This window comes from Zootoca vivipara, chromosome 13 (genome assembly GCF_965207765.1).
Source record: "Zootoca vivipara chromosome 13, rZooViv2.hap1.1, whole genome shotgun sequence".
Lineage (NCBI taxonomy): Eukaryota > Metazoa > Chordata > Lepidosauria > Squamata > Lacertidae > Zootoca > Zootoca vivipara.
In genome coordinates, this window is record NC_142596.1 from 39,537,119 (window position 1) to 39,554,406 (window position 17,288).

Consider the following 17,288-nt stretch of genomic DNA (forward strand, 5'->3'; position numbering starts at 1 on the left):
GCCATTGGTGGGTCTGCTCCCATCTGCAAAGGCATTGTCTGGTTCTAGGTGACAAGGCTGCACCGTCCTGCTCAAGCTCCTGTTCAGTCATTGCCACTTCCTGTTTGCCCCCACCTTAGCAGATCAAAGCACTCCCCCGGCTTCCCTCTCTACAGTACAGGTGGAGAAGCAAACATTCTTGCTCCCCCTGCTTCCCCAGGGTGAAGAGGGGAGTTCCCTCCTCCTCCAACCAAGGTCCCTCCTCCCCACCCCTACATTTGTGCCTCCTCTTTCATTGGATCATGGCAACCCAAACCTGATCCTGAGAGTGTTTTTCTTTTCTTTTTTTCTTTTGGGACACATTTATGATGAGTTAAAAAAACTTTTAGGAATTACTTTTCTTAAAAAACCTGAATTATTTCTTTTGAGCATTTTTGATAAAGAAATCCCCCAAAATTTGAAAGAGATGTTTCTGTATGGAACAGCGGCTGCCCGAACCCTCATAGCCAAAAAATGGAAAGAGGTAGAACCCCCGACAAAAATCGAATGGCAAGGCAAGCTCCAAGAATATCTAGAAATGGCCCAATTAACAGGTAGCCTAAGAGGAGAATCAAAACAAAAATTTCAGGAAAAGTGGTCAAGATATAAAATATACGTACAGAACTACAGCAGAAATCAGCTAATCACACCAGTACTTGAATAAATAAGAAAAAATAGACACCGATGGAGATATAGTAAAGCAAGTGCGTATCTAAAATGTTCAAAGATAGGGTAATGAGTTGGATTCTACGCACAGGTAGGCTTGGGATATACTTTTGGGTTTGTTAGGAAGCCAAAGGGGGACTAGGCTTCATTTCTGTTCTTATTTTTCTGTAAAAATGGAAAAATGTAGAGAAAACAAAGTGTTTAAATGGGCAGTACTATGGGAACTGGTTTTATTTATCCTTTTGGATATCTGGAAAATATGTCGGAAAAAGTTTGTGTGATCCTGGCAGAATGATGTAAGAGGAAACAAACTATTGTATTGATATTGTGTATTTTATTTTTTGAAACAAATAAAGTCTTTTTTTAATAAAAAAGAGAGAGTGTTTTTCTTGGGGGGGGGGGCTCAAGGCATCTAATGTGTGTTAACCAATCAGTAGAAATAGCATTATATCTGATTTTCAAACCCCAGTGCAGATAACTCACTCTGCCTTCCCTCTGCAAGAAATCCCTTGAGAATGGATCCCAGCAGTAAGGAACAGATTTTTTTTTAAACAACAACCCAAAGAGGATTTCACCTTCTCAACGCATTTCTCATCTGAAGGGGGTGGGGTGGGGAAGCAAGCTCACATTCTGCTTCTTAATATAGATTAATTTAAATCCAATTGCTGTGCGGAAGGATGGTATAAAAATCAGGCCGCCCAGTTTTTATTGTGGTTGTGATCCTGGGTAACAACGTAGAAATATCGCGCCCATAGCTGCCAAGTTCTCCCTTTTTTAAAGGGAAATTCCCTTATGCTGAATAGGCTTCCTCGTGAGAAAAGGGAAAACCTGGCAGCTATGATCGCGCCCCAAGCAGAATGTCGCTCATATGTTCCATAGCCTGGCAGTTCTATTCACTGGAGCTAAGGCAGGGCATGGTTCTTACACCAATCAGGCACTGTATTTCTCAATCTCACAGTAAAGATTGGAGAAGCACAGATTTGTAGAGTTGGAAAGGCCCATGAGGATCATCTAGTCCAACCCCTTGCAATATTTGTTTGTTTGTTTGTATGCCACCCTTACCTCAGGGTGGTTCACAACATAAAATTACAATATAAAATCACAAAATACGTAATCAAATAAAAAAATAAAAACAAAGACAACCCAATAATCCCCCTTTTCCACAACACATTTTAAAAGGGCATCAGATGTCAATCAGCCAAAGGGCTGGTTAAAAAGGAATGTTTTTGCCTAATGCCTAAAGCTGTATAATGAATGTACCAGCAGAACTTCCTTGGGGAAAGCATTCCACAAATGGGGACCCACCACAGAAAAGGCCTGTTCTCATGTTGCCACCCTCTGGACCTCTCGTGGAAGAGGCACATGAAGAAGGGCCTCAGAGGATGATCTTAGGGTCCTGGGTAGGTTCATATGGAGAGAGGCAGTCGTTGAAGTACTGAGGTCCTGAGACATTTAAGGCTTTAGAGGTCAAAAACAGCACTTTGAATTATGCCCGGAAACTTAATTGGCAGTCAGTGTGGTCTGGCCAGGATCAGTGAAATATGTTCAGACCATCTTTCACCCAACATGGGGCTCAACCCCACAACCCTGAGATTGAAAAAGGCAGTGGTGGAGCATGTAGCTTGCATGAAGAAGGTCCCAGGTTCAATCTCTAGCATCTCCTGAGTAGGGCTGGGAGAGACCATCCCTGTGGCAAAAAAATGTGTGTGAAGAGCCCATCGCTGAATTTAGAGAGTGTTTCAATAGGCCAGAGTGTATAAGATCACTTTCTTGAGTCTCCTAGTACCTGGTCTGTGGCACCTTGTTCCGAATGTTGTGCAGTGGTTAGAGCACCCTTTCTCAACCTTGGGTCCCTAAATGTTGTTGGACTACAACTCCTAGCATTTCTAGCCACCATGGCCAGTAGTTGGGGATGATGGGAACTGTAATCCAACAACAGGCTGTGTTCGAGTGTTGGCCCTGGGAGACGTGCGTTCAAATCCTCACTTGGGCATGAAGCTCATTGAGTGACCTTGGGCTAGTCTAATCTAACTTAATGGTTATTGTGTGGGTTAAATGAAGAAGAGGGGGGGAAACCATGTATGTCATCATGACCTTCTTGAAGAAAAAAAGTAGGATATCAATGCAATAAAATAAGTAAACGAATAAACAGAATAAAAATAGTTTTCCTGTCTTGCTTCATGAACTCGTGAGATTGATCCCATAACCTTGTTTTGGACCTGGACAGATTCTCTATGCTTGTGTTTGGCTTGTGAAGACCGATCTTCACCTTGAACCCTACTCTTTTGGGTAAGTGTTTTGGTAAAAGACTTTACCCTCTTTGGACTGAACCTCTGGCCCCTGGATCATGACAGGGATGGTGGGAGTTGTCACTCAAAACATCTGAAGGAGGCCACGTTGGGAGGGGATTCTGCTCTAACCACTGCACTACAGAACACACTACGAGCTTACATGTGTTCTGAGGCACACTCTTGCCTTTTTCTGGATTCCACACACCTCCCTGTGTAAAAAGCCCTTCTTTGTTTCTCAGATACGATACTGACCTGTCTGAGAACAGAAGTTCAATTGACCCACAACCGACCACGAGATGTTAGGTCAGTCTCCTCTGAGGCATCCCCATTCTCCTCCCTGTTGAGTTCTAGAAGGAGAACACTAAGACCGAGGAGGAGGGAAGCTCACAGGCAGTGCTGACCTCTGGGCTGGCTAGGTAAGGAGGTAGGTCTGTGGGTGGGTGGGAGGTGGTGGAAGCAGACTGAGGTTGGTGGGGCAGTGCCCTACTGGCCATAATAGACCAGCCACCACTGCATGTGTGTTGAATATATCATTTCTCTAGGAAGGTAAGATTTGGAAGAAAAGAGCAGGGAGGGGGTATTATTTTGTGAAATAAGCATGCCCTAGAGTGATTGCTCCGTGCTCATAAAACAATTCCATTTTCTAAGTCCCTGACACTAAATCTCACGGTGTAAAAACAAATTGTTTGGAGAAAACCATGGATGTTACAAATCATTCCTGTACAAAGCAAACAAGCTATTTACTGAACATCATAATGCCCCCTTTAAGGTCAAACAAAAAAATTGTGTGGTTTTTTTTTAAAAAAAAATACAGAACTGTTTAGCTCTGCTGTAGATCCCTAAGCTAAACACCCTTGCCTTTAAACAACAAATGTGAAAAATGAAAGGAGCACATATGTGGATTTATATGCACATCTGGCTCTGGGTTCTTTATTTCTAACCTCCAAAGTGAGCCAGCTTCACAAGGCTGAATGCATATAGAAAATCCATGCGCTCCTGTTTATACCAGGGCTACTTGTGATTTATGACGCCACATAACTACTCCAAGATGGTGCGATCCAAAATATCTCAAGGAGGAGTAAGAAGCCTCCTACTTGGAAGGTTTCAAAAACTGTTGAGGGAGAGGCAGGATTAAAAAATCTAAAGACAGTTTTCTTACAATGGCTTGCTGCAGGGCGAAGGGAACCTTGGGTTATCCTGACCTCTTTATCTGGCCCTTGGGCTAGAAAATTTGCTCTGGCTGGGGGCCACATTCCCTTGTGGTTAATCTTCTGGGGTCCACATGCCAGGGGTGGTTCGGGCCACAGGCAAATGTGGGCAGAGCAATTAATGCGAATTTTGTCTTTCTACACAATCTAATTCAGGCATCCCCAAACTGCGGTCCTCCAGATGTTTTGGCCTACAACTCCCATGATCCCAAGCTAACAGGGCCAGTGGTCGTGGAAGATGGGAATTGTAGTCCAAAATATCTGGAGGGCCGAAGTTTGGGGATGCCTGGTCTAATTCTTCAAATACCTGAAGGACTGTCACAGGGCAGGTGGAACAAGCTTGTTTTCTGTTGCTCCAGAGGGTGTTGTTGTTGTTGTTGTTGTTGTTGTTGTTGTTGTTGTTGTTGTTGTTGTTGTTATTTGTATACCGCCCTTCATCCGCAGATCACTGGGCAGTTGACAACATAAAAATACAAAATGAAAACACAAGGTAGACCCTGAAGCCATGAGTAAGACAAGAGATTCAAAGAAAACCTTAGGAAGAACTTTCTGGTAATAAGAGCTTTTTGACAGCAGGATGGGCTATCTTGGAACGTGGTGGAATCTTCTTTATTGGGGGTTTTGAAACAGAAGTAGCATGGCCATCTATCAGGGATTCTTTAGCTGTGGTCACTGCATTACAGGGGGTGGGACTAGATGACCCTTGGGTCCCTTCCAATTCCATGATTCTAGGATTGTATCTTGGTTTAAGCTACCTTGCAGGGTTGTTGTCAGAATAAAATTGAGATTGGGAGAGAGAACCAGGTGTGTTGCCTTTTGCACACAGGAGGAAAGGCAGGATAACAAAAAATTACAGCAAATAAATTAAAGTAAGTCTGGAGAAACAACATCTAGCACTTGTTTCATAGACCCATAGTTTTTGAAAAAGAGTTTCTGCGACAAGCAAATCTTCCAAGAACAACAGATGTGTAATATGCTTGTTCTGTTCTTCTGAGAAGTAGCCAGCTGAAACCAAGAGGTACTACAATTTAACTTGTTAAGCTTTGTGCCCCAAGCAATTAACAACACTTTTCAACCTGAAATCGGTGTTTTACACATAAGGTGGCTTGTTTTATGTGCAAAACAAAAGTTACAGAAGCACAGCTATTGCCCGCTTCCCAAAATGGGTTATTTTGCTGAGTTCTGCAAGGACAAAATCAAGATTGAAGCATAAGGTGGATGAGATGGTGGCCTGGTTTGTGGGAACAGAGCAAGCTGCCTTATACTGGATTAGACCATTGGTACATCTAGTTCCGCACTGGCTAAACCAGTGGCAACCAAGCTAACACCCACAGGCTCTATGGCACCCCTGAAGACTTCTAGTGGCACCTGTGGGCAGGTGCCCCAGACTCTGAACTTTCGGTTGTTTTTTTTAAGTTTCTAGCCCTCCTAGATAGAACCTCATGGGGCAAAACGTGAAATGAATGGTGTAGCTACCTTGTATATTTTTCTAGGTACTGAGACATGCTCAGGGCTATTATATCTAGCTGGTGCTTCTCAACACTCCTCAGCATCCAGCCAGTCCATGACAGCAGTGTTTCAGGCAGGAGGCCTCTCGCTGCCCTACCTGGAGATGCCGATGACTGAACCTGGGACCTCCTGTGTGCAAAACAGATGCTCTGCCAGTGCACTATAGCCCTTTCCCCAAAGGGCACAAAGGAGACCTGGCCATAAATTACTTTTAAAAACAATATAGTTTTTAAAACTAGCAAGCACTTGCTTGTTTTTGTTGTCTGGGAGCATCCTCGGCCTTCACCAGCAGGGCCTGTGCAATCTACCCTTGGGATTGTGACTTTTTTGTTAGGCCGATAAAAGTGTGCAGTATAAATATATTATCATTCACTGCACACAGTGCTTCCTTTTCGAATGCTTCCCCCCCCCCCCGCGCACCCGTTGTTGGCTGTGGTCTCCCCACCCGCTCCTTTCTCCTTCCCTCATCTACTTTTCTGACAAATGACCTTGATTTCGAATGCAGGCAGCAACTCGTCCCCCCTCGGCCCACGTAGGCCTCAGCATTTCCTTCAGGGAGAGCAAACTTCGACAGAAAGCTCAATATTTGAGGACTCATTGGCACATTTCTCAGAAGCAGCCCCAAGACAGCCCGTGATATGAGTGGCGTCTCCTAAAAATAACCTCCCTCCATAGGCGTGGCTGCACTGTTGCTTCACAGCTTCCCTGCTCAGGGGCTTCAACCTTCGCTCAAGCAGTTGGAGAAAAAATGTGACAGTAGGGAAGGCCCATGTCTCAGTGGGAGAGCATCTTTTTTGTGTAGAGATGGTCCCAGGCCCAGGTGGCGCTGTGGTTAAACCACTGAGCCTAGGACTTGCTGATCAGAAGGTCGGCGGTTCGAATCCCTGTGACGGGGTGAGCTCCCGTTGCTTGGTCCCAGCTCCTGCCAACCTAGCAGTTCGAAAGCACGTCAACGTGCAAGTAGATAAATAGGAACCGCTACAGCGGGAAGGTAAACGGCGTTTCCATGTGCTGCTCTGGTCACATGACCTGGAAGCTATACGCTGGCTCCCTCGGCCAATAATGTGAGATGAGTGCGCAACCCCAGAGTCGGTCACGACTGGACCTAATGGTCAGGGGTCCCTTTACCTTTATCTCTAGGTAGGGCCAGGAGATAGCCACTCCCAGGGCAGACAGTACAAAGCTAGATGGACCATAGTCTGACTCAGTAAAGTGAATGGCTGTAACTCTATGATACTACTTTAAGCAGTCTAGGCTTCCCCCGAATGAATCCTGGGAACTGTAGTTTGTCAAGGGTGCCGAGAGTTTTCAGGAGACCCACGTTCCCCTCACAGAGTTACAATTCTTAGAATAGTTTCATAGTCAATCTCTTTTTCACAGGGAACTCTGAGAATCTTAACTCCCTGACGGGAATAGGGGTCTCCTTAGGAGACCCTCAGCACCCCTGACAAACTACAGCTCTCATAATTATTTGGGGGAAGCCATTAGGTATCATAGTATCATAGGGCTTTCAGGGTGTGGTGTGAATGTGGCCAGTACTACGCTAAATGGTTTAATGGCCAAACTCTGTTTAAGGAAGCTTCCTCTGTTTCCACAAGTCATCCATTCTATTTCATCACAATAATGATGAGCCAGAATTTGCTCTAAAATAGGGGTGGAGCACCTCAGGGCCAATAGACAGATGAAGCCCTGGAGAGTTGTTGCCAACCAGCATAGACAATGGTAGATGGACAGACCAATGAGATCCCTCAGTATTGGGCAGTGTTTTAGGTTCTTAAATACAGCATGTGACTGAGAAGGCACACTCTGTACTACCAGAGAACAGGATGGTATCAGCTCAGCACAGTTTATCTCTCCCAGACCTTTACTCCAAAAATGCAGTTGAGAATCTGGCCCACTAACTTCTTAATTAAGAAGCAAAGTACCAATTAATTGTGAGGCTGTTGCTATGCGGGTGCCACATCACAGGAAAGGAGAGCAGATAAGGGGGGCACCTTGACTGTGCGCAATGAAAAACACGGAAGATAATATTTATTTGGTTCAGCTGAAAAGAAGTCTCACAAAACCTCGGCACTTGAGGAAATAATAAAGGGACAAAAAAGCTAATTGTCTTGAGTAGATTTTTGCAGGTTTCCTGAGCTGCGGCTGCAATTGTAAGTCTGCTTTTAAGCAGGGAATTATTTTTACCTATCACAAACCTCTCTGTGTGGCATTCCAAGCAGCATGTTATTATTGTTATTTTAAAAACTGAAATCTTTATATCCATTTGTTAGTAATAACCCACCTGACAGCTTTTTATCAGCACAAGCTCTAACAGACAAAAGGCTGCGCATTTGCAGGAAACGAACAATAAAAAGTTGTTCAGGTTTTGCTGAATAATTTAAGTATGATTAGTAGCAGTAATAATATTTTGCTCCGGTTATAGAATCTTAGGATCACAGAGCTGTAGAGTTGGAAGGGATCCCCAAAGGTGTCATCTAGTCCAATCCCCTACAATTCAGGAATCACACCTAATGACAGGTAGGGGATGGCAGGTACACTGACATTTGAAAGACATATTTAGCCGGTGAGTTGTGTGGTGGCTTCTGGATGTCCCCTCTGTTGAGCATTCCCCATGATGTTTTTGAACAAAGCTGCATGGAGCTTAGTTGATAGCAGCTGTATATATTGAGCATCCATTCTGATTTGTTTGCAGGGAGGTTAGATGATGGTGATCCACCAGGCATTATCCCACACTTTCCAGTGCATTCTCCCCCCCCCCACTTTCTTTATCACAAAAGTCTTGATTTTTGGAAGGAAGCAGGTTTCATTGCACAAGAGCTCTGAATCAACTCTAATTGCTCAACCTGAGCCTGCTATTTATAGTAAAGTAAGTGCTAGCACTCACTCACAGATCCAGCTAACTTCAGTGAAGATCAGCCCTAAACAACTTAGGCCCGCAGCACCTTAAGGACCGTCTGCTTCCTGATGCTCCACATCAGTCACTGAGATCTTCTAATGGTGATGGAACACCTTTGATTGCCCTTGAGCAGGCATAGGCAAACTCCAGTTGTTTTGGGACTACAACTCCCACCATCCCTAGTTAACAGGACCAGTGGTCAGGGATTATGGGAGTTGTAGTCCCAAAACCTCTGGGGGGGGGGGTAAGTTTGCCTATGCCAGCCCTTGAGGTTTAGCCAGCTTTTAGTATGGCAGCTCCTGTCCTGTGGAACTCCTTGTCAATAGACGTTCAGATCTGCTAGGTCTTTTTAAATGGCTACTGTTCAAATAGGCTTTTGGAATGTGATTTGTTTATTGATGTTATTGTAGTATGTTGTCATGTTGTACACCGCCCTGTTATATATACGTATGTGTGTGTGAGTTGCAACATCCTTATCAAAAGAGATTTTTTTCCCCAAAGCTCCGCTTAAATGCAATCGACTTGTTTTCAGCAGAACTTACTCGCCAGCAGGTGCATGCATAGGAACGCAGCCTTATAGACCCGCTGAAGCCCGCAAACTTAGGCGCAGTGTTCCTCCAAACTGTCGCTGCGTACACACACCATCCATACATAACTGCAAAAAATCCTGGGAACTGTAGTTTCCCCGCCATAGAGCAACAATTCCCAGCACCCTGTACGAACTGCAACCCCCGGGGTTCCGTGGGAGGGCGGGGATGCGCTTGGGCTGAGCGATGTCTGTACACGCAGCAAATGCTACGAGGCCAGAACAACGCGCGGGCGCACTCCCCCTTTCACACGCCGACTCGCGTGCCTTTAAGAGCGCGGCGTGCTCTCCTTGCAATAGCTCGGCACGCGAAGCAGCTCTCGCTCGGCCCAGAGGCTCCCCAACCGGGAATCGCACCTGCTATAAGAGCCGCGGATCGAGCCGCGCTTAAAGGCGCAGCTGGAAGGGGGTGGCCGGGGACGCGGGCGCACGGCAGCTAAGCCGGGCGCCCCTCTCGGTTGCGAGCCGTGCCAAGGCGCAGCCTGTCCAAAGCCCCCAGACCGGCTTCGTCTCCTCCTCCTCCTGAAACAAGGCGCCGCTCGTTCGCTCGGCTGCGCCGCCGCCGGCTCCTCCCCACCGTCTCCTTTGCGCGCACGCCCCTCGCCGGCCAAGCCCCTCTCCTCCCCTCGGCTCGTCTGGAGGGAGCGAGCGAGCGCGGGGCTGCTTCGCCTGCCTGCCTGGCTGCCGGAGGGCCGGGCCTCCTCGGCTCCTCTCGCCTGCCTGCTCTCCGCCTCCTCGGCCGCCGCCTCCTCCTCCACCTCCTCCTCCTGCTGACGTCTCGTCCGTCTGAAAAACTCCAGGCGGCGGCGGCGGATGCGGCGCTTCTGAGTGGCTCAGCGAGCAGCAGCAGCAGCAAGCCGGAGCAGCAGCAGCAGCAGCAGCAGCCGCCGCTGCCTCCGCCGCGAAGATGGTGGTGGTGGCCGCGTCGCCTTTGCAGTCGTCGTCCGCGGCCGCTTCGTGCGCCCGCCGCCTGGCCCGCCGCTCGCGCTCGGCGCTCGTCTTGGCGCTCACGGTGCTGCTCGTGCAGACGCTGGTCGTGTGGAATTTCAGCAGTCTGGACTCCGGCGAGGAGGAGCAGCAGCGCCCGCCGCAGGGCAGCAGCAGCCGCAGCGCCAGCCGCCGCCGAGAGAAGCGCGACCTGGAGAGCAGCAACCCTGGCCACGACGGGCACCGCGCGCACCAGCACCGCAAGGGACCCGGCGCCTTCCGCGCCAAGGCGGCGATGGTAAGGGGCGCCTTCCCTCAGCTCGCGGGAGAGGAGGTGAGGGGGGGGAGTGAGACTAGGAAACGCAGCGGCTTCCCCCACCTCCCTTCCCTCCAAAGATGCTCTGAAGGGCAAGCCCTGGAGGGCGCCGCCGGTGGCCCTGGAGAAGACGCCGTGGCCGCCTTTGCGCCCAAGACACCGTTGGCGCGCGTCTTACCCGTCTGGCGGCGCGCTTCTTGGGAAGGCAGCCTCCGCTTCGAAGGGACTTATTGCGGGGTTAGGGGGCGCGGGGTGGTGGGTTAACCCCTTCCCGCCTGGCAGCTGCGTCTTTCCTTCTCTTCGCTTCTCTCTCCCTCCTCGACTCCTCTCTCGTACTCCCCGCGTGGCAATCTCGTCTATCGGACTGTGTTGGGTTTCTATGATGGATGTCCCTCGGGGGGAAAACAGTGTTGTTGAATTGGGCTCCTTGGGAATTTTTCAGAGTGGACTTTTAAAAACAAACAAGCAAGCGCGACTTACAGCCCAAGCCTGATCTAATGCGTTTTGGCTCCTAAGTGAGTCCCGCTGAGGGCAGAGCCGCACCATGCAATATATGGGCTTGCTCAAGAGTAAGTAGGGATTTCCACCAAGGCAGGGCTTGCTGGAGGATCATGCCTCTATGCGCTTGGTAGGACTTGGGAGGAAACCCTCTAAAGATTTGGGACTGTCATACTGAGAGCTCCAGCGCCTTTTGGGGTTTACCTTTAGGTGGAAGAAGGATGGGGTACTGGTGGTGAGGGGAGAAGGAGTCCTTAAAAAATAAAAAGACTTTAAGGTGGCCAGTACAGAGAAAAAGCAGTAAGATGATTCATGACAAGGTATGTGTGGTATTTTCCCCCTTTCCATTCTCAATCATGATGTTTGGTGTCTTGCTCAAAGAATAGTCAGGAGAAGTCCTGGGAGTCCTCTTTGCACTCTACAGTTCTTAGATGGAGCGGGTTGTCTCACAGTGTCTTCTTCTTCGTCTTTGCCGAGTAAGACTGCTTTCCATGAACACGGTCTTAACGATGTGTCCATAAGTGACTGCGAAGGCCAATTCTGGACCCACACATCCTACTCGCATTGTGTGCCGTGGTTGTAGAGGTGTCTTAGGGTTGAGGCATCAGGGAAGGGGTGCATGGCAACCCAGGAGGCTTCCACATGCCAGCTTGTTCTGCATTTGGTGCAGCTCACACATGCAGGTGTGCCACAGCATCCACAGGATTATGTTGTTCTCATCAAAATGCCATCACATATCATCACCCCCCCTATTATATCCAGATTCGCTGTTTCTGGGGGGTTTTTTAAATAAAAATTTCTGGATTTTCTGTTGAAATTGTAACTCTGGATTAAATATGGGCTGAAAGGGTCTATTTATGAGAACCATGTCATTCGGGTTTAGGAAAAGTGCCCCGAGGACCTGTAGAAATATGTGTCTCTTTTATTAACTTGAGTGTATCGTGATTTTAAATCTGCATCATAGGTGAGGAAGCGTGAACCAGTCAATTTCAGTTTATCATTTTTCCCTGTCTTAAGCTTGATTCTCCACATTCCCACAACTTGTGATAGAGTTTATCAGCATTTTAGTTCGAATTTCTCCAATATATACATGGTTGTATGCAATTTTACCAAATATATACATTTTTGCAAAGCAGTTCCCCCTAATTATGATGCATTCCTTTATGTTACTTTCACCTGCTATGTGTGTTTATATGCAGACTAGTATATGGATCTTTGTACATATAGGTTGGCTGGAGAGCTGCACTGCCAAATTCAGAGAAGTGCAAATTTGGAAGGGCGACAGTGTCTTGGTTTTGCTTATTGTTTCAAAAAGTGAAGGATCAGTAAGTTCTCCTTTGAGTGTGAACTGAATTGAATTGCTTTCCAGTCCTTAGCCAGGGGCAGGTAGCCAGGGTTTTCTTCTAGACACAGAGGAGTTTCTGAAAGTTGGATCTGGATGCTAAAGGGAAGAAAAAGAAGAAAGGACTCCAAGCACACAATTTGGAAGTCTCTTCCAGCTTGCGATGTGCTGGTGTGGTGCATGTACTCCTACACCCTGTGGCAGCGTAAAGGATTTTCTCGAGCCGGGGTGGCTCACCCTGGCCATAGAGCAAACTTTTCTGGGACCCCACTGATTTTGGCAGAGTTGGCAAAAAGACAAAAGCCAGGCTCAGTACTGGGGTCGGTGGAGAGATTTAAACCTATCTGCAGAGTCCAGATATGCATCACTACCTGCCATCCCAGACATCGGATCAATCATTTGATGAGCAGGGAGGGCTGACCTAAGGAGGTAGCTCTGGGCATGTGTGATATGCAACAATGTTTGATGGGCATGACTCCTCTTTGAGCGCTCTTGCCATTGCTATGTGCCTTGCCCCAGGCTCACCATTCCTGGCGTAGGAGTCAACTCCTAGAGGCCAAGGTCCCTTTGCCTCCCCCTAAAATATTTGATGTCCTGGAAACCCCCCCTCCCCAAAGTTGAAGGGCATTGCCATTCAAATGGTGTACGTGTGCGATGTCATATGATTATGTGGGGCGAGGCTTACCTGGCTCCTTCCCCAATATTTTATTCAACACCCCAGGCCTTGGGTGGCAAGTGCAAGCAGCCTTTTAATCAATGGCATTGTTCAGTTCCCCATATGTTTTAAATATGCGCTGTCTGGATTTTCAGTCTCGGAAGTGTTGAGCCAAGGATTGGGTCCAGAACCTCCCTTTGAGGTTCTGCAATCCTAAATTGGATGCCTCTGACCCTGTGCTGAGTGAGTGCCATTGTCTTACCTCCGCGAGTAATACTGCCACTTCTTGTGCAGCTAGGGCAAGAGCTTGTCGAGCAAACCATTAAAAACTGAGACAGACTCTTTCAAAACCGGAGGCTTGGTCTTTGCCCCTCTTGAAAGGGACCCAGCACTCCAGCAGCATTTTCCTTCGGCAGGCAGGCCTTGCTTTCAACAAGCCTACCCGAGTCAACGTTTCCACAGCGCTGCTTTGTAAAGAACTCCTCAGTCCTGAGGTTTGAACCTCCTCCACCAACGCTTAACGCAGCTGTAATTTTTAAAAGTGTCTGCCTTCATATTCAAGAAAGGTAGCCAGCATAACTCCTTTGTTGGCAGAGGCTGTGTGTCTGCCTCATGAAGATGCTACAGGTTCATCCTGCGTTTAGTCAGTGAGTTGAGCTAGGAGGCGACCACTAAAGACCCTTCTCATTCTAGCTTCTAGAAGATCCCATCTGCCTCACTGTCATGACACTTTTATGATTTAAATTCTAAGCAACCCACCCCCTTAATTCTAGCTCAGTCTGTTTCGATTGTCTAACTGGGGAAACTCCCTCCAAGTCAACCTTTTCTTGGAGGGGGGCAGTGCTGAGGTGTTCATTGGGTTAAGAAAAGCATTCAGCACATTTTCAGAGGCATCTTTTTTCATGTGTTCCAAGGGATGTTGTTGAAGAGATCCAGAAAGACCTACAGCACCCCAAAAACACCCCATTAAAAATCCCCCACTGTGTCTTGGGATCACACTATTTCCCTGGAGGAAATCCTGTAGATCCAATGAAATAACTCTGCCTGGCATGCCTGGTTTAGATCAACAACAGCCCATTGCTCCTCTCCCTAAAATTACCCCAATTGTTCCCCAAGGAAGGACAGAACAGCCATATTTTGGAACGCAAATATTTTTGTATCCGGATAAAAATTTCTGTGCATCTTTTATTTTAAGGGCAGCTGTCTTAAATCATTTGAAGTTGCCCTCTCTCCTGGCTTTGGGAACAAAATAAAAAAAAATTCCTTCCAGTAGCTCTTTAGAGACCAACTAAGTTTGTCATTGGTATGAGCTTTCGTGTGCATGCACACTTCTTCAGCACATGAAAGCTCATACCAATGACAAACTTAGTTGGTCTCTAAGGTGCTACTAGGAGGATTTTTTTTAATATATTTTGTTTTGACTACGTCAGAACAACACGGCTACCTACCTGTAACTAGAATCCTGGCTTTGGGGTTTCACAGCTGAGCTGTAGCAAAAGCATCCTAGTTCTGGATCTCTCAGAAGGTCGTTTTTTAATTTTCAAAGCTTCTGTGAGCTGTGTCACACCAGCGAGAGTTAACTTCCCTACTGAGCATTAAACTCGCTTTTAAAAACACACACTTTTCCTTGTGGCCTTTGGCGGTTGGCTCAGCTGTTTCCAGTGTGGGAGCCCCAGGCTATCACCCGCAATTCTTCCCTTTGGCTATCAACTGATAAGGGGAAGGGGAGCAAGGGGAGAAATGTCCCAGAGGCCTTTGGCATATCAGCTGTTTCCCCAACTACCTTAAAGGCACAGGCGCCTCCCGGATCTCCACTGCATTACTTTCTCTTCCATCTCCCTTCTTGCATTTGTGACCCCCGCCCTGCCTCTTCTCACTGGAGCCCTTTAGCTTTGGAGCTCAACTTTTTCCCACTCTTTTGAGCCCAGGGGAAAGAAGAGAACAGAAGCCCCAAGTGACCTTTGTTTTCCTTTTGGAGGGATTGCTGTGCTATACCCACCTGAGGAATTCCATTCCCTGAAGCAACCAAACTATCCGCAGGGGACCTAGTTATGAAACAGCAGAGGGGAAAGTGCTTTAACTGGGTCCTCTATTATTAGAAGCCCTCTTAGGGGACTCAATTATTTTGGAATGCATCACTTGCTGAGTCATCCAAATCTCCCCCCAAAGTCGAGGGGCATTTTCCTTCGCTGCTGGGATATTTGCATTGGGGATTTAATATTGGGGATATAATATTGCATGCAAAGCAAACCGTGGTGCTGAGCGGTCCCTGAGCAGGTAGATCAGGAAGGACTTGCGATGCTGGTGAAATGGGCAGCAATGTTGCAAGGAATGCACGTGGTGTTGAAAATATTGCCCCCTCACACATATTTTTTTTAAATGAACATTACGGGTTGATTTCAGGCAAGTTCTTTCCAGAGCACACCCACTGTAATGAATGGATGCCCATTAATTCCAGTGGGTGTACTCTGAGTAGGACTAGCATGGAAAACAACTTTATATCTTGCCTGCTAGAACAGGCCGGGAGATGTTTGCTTTACTTACCTCTTAAGGTAGGTAAACCTTAGCTTTATCTGCTCCTGAAGATATCCTGCAAGGCAGCCAAGGAGTAGATCAGAGTTTTCCTTCTTCTAAGTCAGTGTTTCCCAACCTTGTGCCTCCAGATGTTTTCGGACTACAATTCCCATCATTCCTGACCACTGGTCTTGCTAGCTAGGGATGATGGGAGTTGTAGTCCCAAAACATCTGGAGGCACAAGGTTGGGAAACACTGCTCTAAGTGGGCTACCTTCCCAGGTGTTGACATGCCCCACCTGCCCTTCACGTCCCTCTACACCACATGCAGAAAACACCTTCTTGACCATTGGGCCTACTAGGGGTCATCTGCCATAGCTTGTCTTCACATGCAGGGAGAGTCCCTAACTCACCAAGGGTTTGAGACCCATCAGCTCCCCTCACCTGGTTTAGCCGGCCAATTGAAGCCATTTCCTGGCATGTGGCTGCTGTCTTATGCTCACAGCTTCTAGGAGCCACAGCTGAGAGCTGAGTGCAGGGTGGGGACCAAAGGTGGGCAAACTACCCCAAAAGGAGCACGATGTGTCCCCTCACCAGCAGTACCTCCCCCTCCTGTAACGCCCCCATACACCCCTGGGTTGATATTACTTGTCTATTAAAAGGATTCATATGCCACTTTTCATTCAGGGTGTCAAAGTTGTGTACAGCATAATTTAAACAATGAAATATAATTAAAACTACATCAAACGATATATCAAACAAGGGGCATGTCTCTTGGCGACATTCCTTTTTCAGGAAGCCTTTTTAAGCGGAGGTTTTTATCCTTGTCAGTCTCTTGTATCGGATTTGAAATTGCTTTTATTGTTGATGGTTTTTTATCCTTAATTGCTCTGAGATGCTTTTATGGGAAGTGATTCATAAAATAAATAAATAAAAACAAAAATAAGCACACAGTCCTCATACAGTAGGCACGAAGGAGTGAGCTGGTGATCAATGGTCTTTAATTCACTCAAGCGTTTGCAGTCCAGTTGCCAACAAAGAAACCACCAGTGAAGACTGTTCCACAAAACAGGCACCCCTACAGAGAAACACCCTACTCCTGGTTGGTGCCAGGTGGGTCAGAGGAGGCCGTGGTGCCACACACAGGGGATTCTTTATTTTGGGGGTTGCGAGTAGGGTTGCCAGACTCAATAGAGGACAGGACTTCTGTGCCTTTAATTGCCCTGCTCTCTTTTGAGTCTGGAAACCTTACAGAGAAACCACCGGTCACCCTTTGCTTGGAAATTAAACAAAGGGCCTGCTGGTTTCTCTTTTAAGGTTTCCAGACTCAAAAGAGAGCAGGGCAATTAAAGGCACAGAAGTCCTGTCCTCTATTGAGTCTGGCAACCCTAACTGTGAGCCCAGGTTCTTACCTTCCCCCACCCCTCATAGGCCAGGTTTGACAGCTGGTTGGGGCCGCAGCCCTGTCAGTCACCTGATGCCACTGTGATGTCATCAACCCATTTTCTGCATAGTGCTGTAAATGGAAGGCACAGTCAGCTGATCACTGGGCCTTCTGCTATGATCAGCTGATTGCCAGGACTTGCGAAGTGATGGGCATAGGGCGGCCAACCAGCTGGTCGTTGGGTGCCTGTAAAGTCCCATTGGCCCGGCCACTTCTTTCCCTACACCTAATGCCCTATGGCAACAGGCGTAGGCCTGGCTGGTATGGCTTGGCCACAGCGACCTTGCAGGCCAAATGGGGAACCCTGGCAGGCTGAATTAGACCTGCTGCTTTATGTTTGGCTGTTTCCCTCCAAGGCAAGGGTAGGCAACAGGGTGCCCTCCAGATGCAGCTCCCATCAGCCTCAACTGGCACGA

General features: G+C 47.5%; 1 protein-coding gene across 1 annotated transcript in view; it reads left to right on the forward strand.

Moving 5' to 3' along the window:
- Window positions 1-9,980: 9,980 nt before the first annotated feature.
- Window positions 9,981-17,288, forward strand: part of XYLT1 (xylosyltransferase 1) — a 188,971-nt gene continuing 181,663 nt past the window's right edge. The window contains exon 1 of the mRNA XM_035130694.3: window positions 9,981-10,402. Coding sequence (XP_034986585.3) covers window positions 10,085-10,402 — 318 coding nt within the window. The 5' untranslated portion in view covers window positions 9,981-10,084. The remainder of the gene's footprint in view (window positions 10,403-17,288) is intronic.